The sequence below is a fragment of the Acipenser ruthenus genome, chromosome 4, assembly GCF_902713425.1.
Source record: "Acipenser ruthenus chromosome 4, fAciRut3.2 maternal haplotype, whole genome shotgun sequence".
Taxonomy (NCBI): Eukaryota; Metazoa; Chordata; class Actinopteri; order Acipenseriformes; family Acipenseridae; genus Acipenser; species Acipenser ruthenus.
The window spans coordinates 6,000,003-6,006,002 of NC_081192.1; the positions used below are offsets into that span (position 1 = coordinate 6,000,003).

Here is a 6,000-nt window from a genome sequence, read left to right on the forward strand (position 1 = left end):
ATACCTCTCTGTGTGAACGTTTCACACAAGCACACATGCTACTGCAGACAGCTCATAATGAAGCACCTGAACCAATCTCAGCTGCTTGAAGCTTGTTTGGCTATGGCCAAACATTTTGCATCACCTAGAATTGTAGGATTGAGACATAATTTAAAAAAAAAACGAATACATAAAAACAATATTAACGCAAATTATAATTTAGGTATTTTATTTAACATCATGTAATCAAATAAACTATTAAGTGATATACCAGAAGACTTCATAGTAGTACAGTATTTCATGTTAGATTTTGAAATGTCACATTTTACATTTTTTGTCAGTTTTTCGTTAAGTATATGGAAAACTACAAAGCCATATGTAATTCAATATGTTAATGTAACATTATTCAGCAGGTTTAACTTAGACAGGTACATCCAGGTTTGCTTAAGAAATTATAGCTTAGGAATGCAGCTTCAGGTGGGATTTGCCATGCTGTTCTGGAAATGATCGACCTTCTCTTCACGGAGCAATGTCTAATAAAATGTTCATAGGCAGTACAGGACAGCAGTGATTAATTGCATGACTGAACTGAATTTACCACTATAAAAATAGGTTATGTCTGTTTTGGGAATTCATCTAATTAATCAAAGATACTGTCCCAGTTATAACTCTCAATGTTTATTTTCTATAGGCTGTTTAAAACATAGAAACATACATGTGACTGATTTAATTGAAATTCTGCCAGGAAATACTTGCTTCGTTACAAAAGTGCCTTCTTTCCTAACTGACATTTGAGGCACAAAACTACAAAATGCTGTTTATAGGAACCAGTACTAAATGATTGAAGAAGAGTGCAGTCTTATTTATTTTTAGCTGGTTTAAGTGAAAACTGATTGCTCCGGTTTGGGATTGGCATACAATAGGGTGTAATAAGAAGGATAAATGTGTGGTATGTGCGTGCTCTACAGTAAGTGAAGCCATGCACCAGGCACGTTAAAGAAGAGCTGCAGACATTCTCCTGTGCTGTGGAAGATTCATTTTCCTTTACAGCTAAGTGGAAATGGACGCGAAATATAATACAGACAGAGCCTCCAAATAGTGACTGTGAGTCCATGAGAGGGTTATTGTGGATGTCAAAAGACCCGAGCAGAATAGGCAGGAGATTTAACCCCTGGCTTACTGACTCACTCTGAGACCTGGAGGAGAGCAGATCACTTTATTTACTGATGAAATACAATTCAAAGTTGCTGCAGTATGTCCACTGTTTTATCATGCAAAAGCACAGTGTGAAAAATGCTAGAATAAAAGTTGCTACATTTGAAAATATATAAACACATGACATTTTTTGTCTACTAAAATAAATTGCTTAAATGGAGTGTCCAATGTGAAAACACAATACAAAATAATAGAGTAATATAGCACTATAGGGTTAAAATGTTCAATACCAAAAAACGCCTGAGTTAGAAGCTCTTGCCGTCCCAAAATATGGATTGTGGAGTAACAACTGGAACGCTAATCAATCAGACTGCAGAGTCTGTATCATCTGATCCGAAACCACCAAACTCCACGTCATCGTCATCTGAGCCATCATCATTGATGATGCAAGCAATTTTCTCAATCATTACAATCATTAATGCACAGAGCAACTACTTCTAGGAAGTTTTTTCTATTCATGTGAGCTGCGATATTTCCCATCAGCATTATTTGCGCATGGTTATTAAAAAATGGAAAACAACGGTATAACATTTTACTTTCAGCTAAAATTTGGGAGAGGGCGGGCGATCGTTCAAACTGGGGCGTTGACGCGTCAGAATCTGGTATAATAAACTGGTATAATATAGTTTCCCAGTTCTTCAGACGTTTCTTTCAATGGATTTAATGAATGTTCTATTTTTCCAGTGAAGGGAATTTGGCGACAAAGCAGATTGTATTTCTCCAGAGACCTTTCCTACCCCGAAAGAAAAAGGAATTGAAGGTAACTGACCTTGCATTCCTCAGCTTGTTTCTCTTGGCAGTAATGTGATATTATAATAGGTTTTCCACAGAAACATGTGATGCAGTGTGTCTAATTTGATACGGCCCAAATGGACATGTTTTGTTTGCAGAAGCGTAAACATTTAAATTGCTGTTAATACATGTTCCGTAATACTGGTGCACTCACCACTCAGAGACACATGAACATTTCACCCACAAAGAGCTCCCTACTGGCACTTTAAATTGAAATCCAGAAAATATTCTCATAACGTATGAGAGGGCTGTTGATAAAACTTCACTGAGTGTAGGCTGGCTGTGTTGAAACTACTCTCTATATTCTAACAGCTTGCACCTAAACCACATCATTTTAGGGTAAACATTAGTCAGTTCTGAATAAAGCCATTGTTTTAACCCTGCAAAGGAGAAGTTTCTTTTCACATTGTTACAAAGCAGATATAAATTGAGCACATTTGTCTGTAATCAAAAATAGCTTGCCTTCCCAGGTGCTCAACCTCAGATATTTATTTCCTCATTTCTTTTCTTTTTGTTTTTTCAGAAATTAAGCTTCAAGACACGAAGCAAGCTAAATAAAAACGCAATCAAAGATGTAACAAACCGGAACCAAAAAACAAACACATCAAACCTGAAAGAGAAAGAGCAGGAGGACCAGAACATTCTAGAAGATATGCAGAAAGAGAATGAGAAAGAGCCAGAACAGGAAGACAGAAAAAACAGCGTGGAGAAAACCAGTCCAAATGAAACGGAGACACAAGCTACAGGAAATGAAAAAGACAAGGAGAGCGCAACAGAGAAAGAGAGAGACAATGAGACAACTGCACTGGAACAGAACACAGAATCGCAATACACTGAGTCCAGCGGTGGAAATGAGGGGGGCAGCAGTGACGGCTGTGATGCCTCTGAAGAAGCTGTCCAGGAGACATGTGGAACTGACATTTCACACGAGACCAGCTGTGACCCTCAGATGTGATTGTGATTAGCAACGAAAGCAATACCAGAACTGCAGCCCCCCACCCTTAGAAAACAGAGAAAATGACAACCAGTAATCACCTGTAAGGGGGAAGGGTTCAATCAGCGCTCACAGGAACCCGTTCTCTTGACTCTCCAGATAAACACACTCAGCAGGACGGTCTTGTTGTGAACTGCAGACCTTTTGAGGATATTAGAAATGTTCAGCCAGAAACAATGAGACATTATCGAAGCCTTGGCACAGATACTTTTGGTTGCTTTTTTTAACTCAAGCAGCCTAGAGCAGTTAATGAAATGAAGCACAAAGGATACGAAACCAAAGATGGTTGTTAAAGGGGAACATGCTCTATTGCAAACTGTACATTTCACCAATAACCTACAATACATACACAATATTCAGGCTTTATTTAAACCATTTAAACCGAGATCAGTAAACTCTTTCTAATATGGAAGGGGAACCAAATGACTTTTAGTATACCAGTACGACAAAAATTGTTCAGTCATACCCTTAATTAAACACAAGCAACCGTAAGTTGCACAGTAAGTTTGCTTTCTTTAAAATATAGCTTATTTTCAAAGTCTAAGGTAATCGTATAATGTTGTGGTTGTTTCCTATGATGTGCATCAGGGCATAAACTACTGTTTGCAAATGCAAGCACACTGCCACTGCAGTTTCTACAGTCTAGCTGAACTGTAGTACTTTCAGTTAATTAAACATTTGTGAAGATTGGAATGTTTTTGGCCTCTTAATGTTAGGTATGTGTCTTAATGGTAAGCAGTGTTGTTTTGTATTGTGCTGAAATGTTTTAACACTGTATGCAATAGGTACAGCAATACACAACAGTACATAAGGTTCTGGATAATACAGAATTCAAACACTCTACAGTGAGAACATTTTCTCATCTTAAGCGTCAATAAGCACATACCTTAAACACTTTCTAATTAAACTCATTTAATAAGAAAAAAAAGCAGAAAATAATGTAAACGAACATTGGAAAAGTAAATTGGACCCTTAGATTCTTGTTGTTGAAACGCCCTTATAAAGGTTTACCGTGGTAATTTTGCAATTTTCCCATAGTTTACCAGGGTTTTCCGTATTTTAAAATATTCTTTACCATGCTTACCAATGGTTTCCAATTACACTTTGCTATGCTTTTACTATGGTAAACTTACAGCTGTAATACAAAATAATGAGTTTATCTGCTTGTAAAAAGCATTTTATTTAACATGTTTGGAACCCCACGTGTTATGATTATTTCTACACTACTAACGCAGTGTGTGAATGATCATGTTTAATTTATATAAACAGATGGAAATTATTTTATGCGAGCAGTACTCTATGCCATATTTAAATATTTTAATTAGCCTGTCGGGATGTATTGTCACTAGGCACATTTCCTTTTTAAGTGAGAAATACACCATTTTTGAAAAACAAGTTAATTGAAGCTACGAAAGAGAATGTATAATCTGCATAAATTAAATTTATCATAAATTATCAGTAATGTACATTAAAAAAGAAAAAGAAAAATCTAACTAATCTAGTATGGGATCCTAAATGCAAACTAAAGAAGTCTGTTTAAAATTGGTGAGAAACAGTAGAAACAATATTACTGTGGATAAGAACAGCGTGCTGTCTTTCCATTCTCTTGATTTTAAATAAAGTCTCTGTTGACCTACTTGACCTAGAGGGGTCCAGCATTTGATAAGGAACAGCTCGGCAAATACTACAACATAATTAGAGAACAATTATGTGAGAATGGGGATGAAGATTATCTTTTTGTCACGATTTGAGTGACCTGTCGCTAAGATACCAACCTATCTAAACTGCCACGTTTTCGGACTGATGTTCCCTGGATTCTTATTGGTTGGGTGATCTTATAGGTTTAGTGGAACAGTACACGGTTTATTTATGCTTCACAATCTAGTCCTGGATACTTGGGGACGATGACTATGATACTAGCAAACCATATATATATAGTTTAAACACATACTTTAAATATGCTGCTTGCATTTCAAGCAGTCTATATTACCCTTTGATTACATCACTGTACCTTGTATGTATATAATGACATTGATGGCAGGCATTATGTTAGGAGACCTGACTGGACAGGTTTCAATTGAGAAATCATGAATATTTTTAATACAGGCTGTACAAGATATCAACTTACCAAGAAGAAATAACCGCACCTGCACGTGATCTGCCTACACCCAAAGCATCATTAACTGATGTGGAGACCACAATTAAAGCAGAATCGAATTCTAGAATCTCATGTTAACAGTTACAGACAGTTTAATATCATCACTACTCATATTCAGGTAGTTCTAATTTTAAACTGTTGTCCTTTTTTTAGAAATTCTTTACTGAGAAACTGCTTTGTAGCCTTCAAAGACATTTCCTCTTATACACATTTATTTGAAACAGGCTTTTATAGCATTTTTGTTTTTTCCAGGTTTGTCCGAATGCTTGATATTTGTTTTTATATGTGCTTTTTCCTTGGCTTTGAAAAAAATCAAAACAAACATTTAATGTCAAGTAAAGGGTATTTGAATCAAGTACTATTGTATATTGTTCTACAGTCATACAAGCAGTGGTCAGTTATACCGGATGTACACTATATAATACGTGTTACAAGATGTTTCATTACTGCGTGTGGGACTACACTGTATACTGATGTTTTTAAGACATTGCCATGTTTTGTTCTGGTACATTTAAACATAACACACATTTACAATCCATTGTGTAAAATGTGTATGAAAATTCATGTTTGTATCCTGTTTTTTTTTAAATACAGTTGCTTACATTATACAGCTTATTAGGATAGTATTACAAATATATTTCACATATACTGTATCGTATTAGGCAGAAAAAAAAAAAGATGTTGACAGATTCCTTCACTGTTACCAAAAAAAGACGTTTTCCTAAAACCTGCAACAAATACAGTTTCCTCAATTTGCAATCTTTGGATGTGGAGCAAATATAATTGCATAGTTCTGATCAGGAAATGAAAGAAAACAGCATTTGCATTAACAACAAATACAGGCAATGCAGTGTTATGAGCA

General features: G+C 35.8%; 1 protein-coding gene across 3 annotated transcripts in view; it reads left to right on the forward strand.

Annotated features, from left to right (window-relative positions):
- Positions 1-5,702, forward strand: part of LOC117400522 (raftlin-like) — a 61,178-nt gene extending 55,476 nt beyond the window's left edge. For all 3 annotated transcript variants that reach the window (XM_059021587.1, XM_059021589.1, XM_059021588.1), the window contains exons 9-10: positions 1,879-1,954; positions 2,510-5,702. In XM_059021587.1, coding sequence (XP_058877570.1) covers positions 1,879-1,954; positions 2,510-2,941 — 508 coding nt within the window. In that variant the 3' untranslated portion in view covers positions 2,942-5,702. The remainder of the gene's footprint in view (positions 1-1,878; positions 1,955-2,509) is intronic.
- Positions 5,703-6,000: the final 298 nt, after the last annotated feature.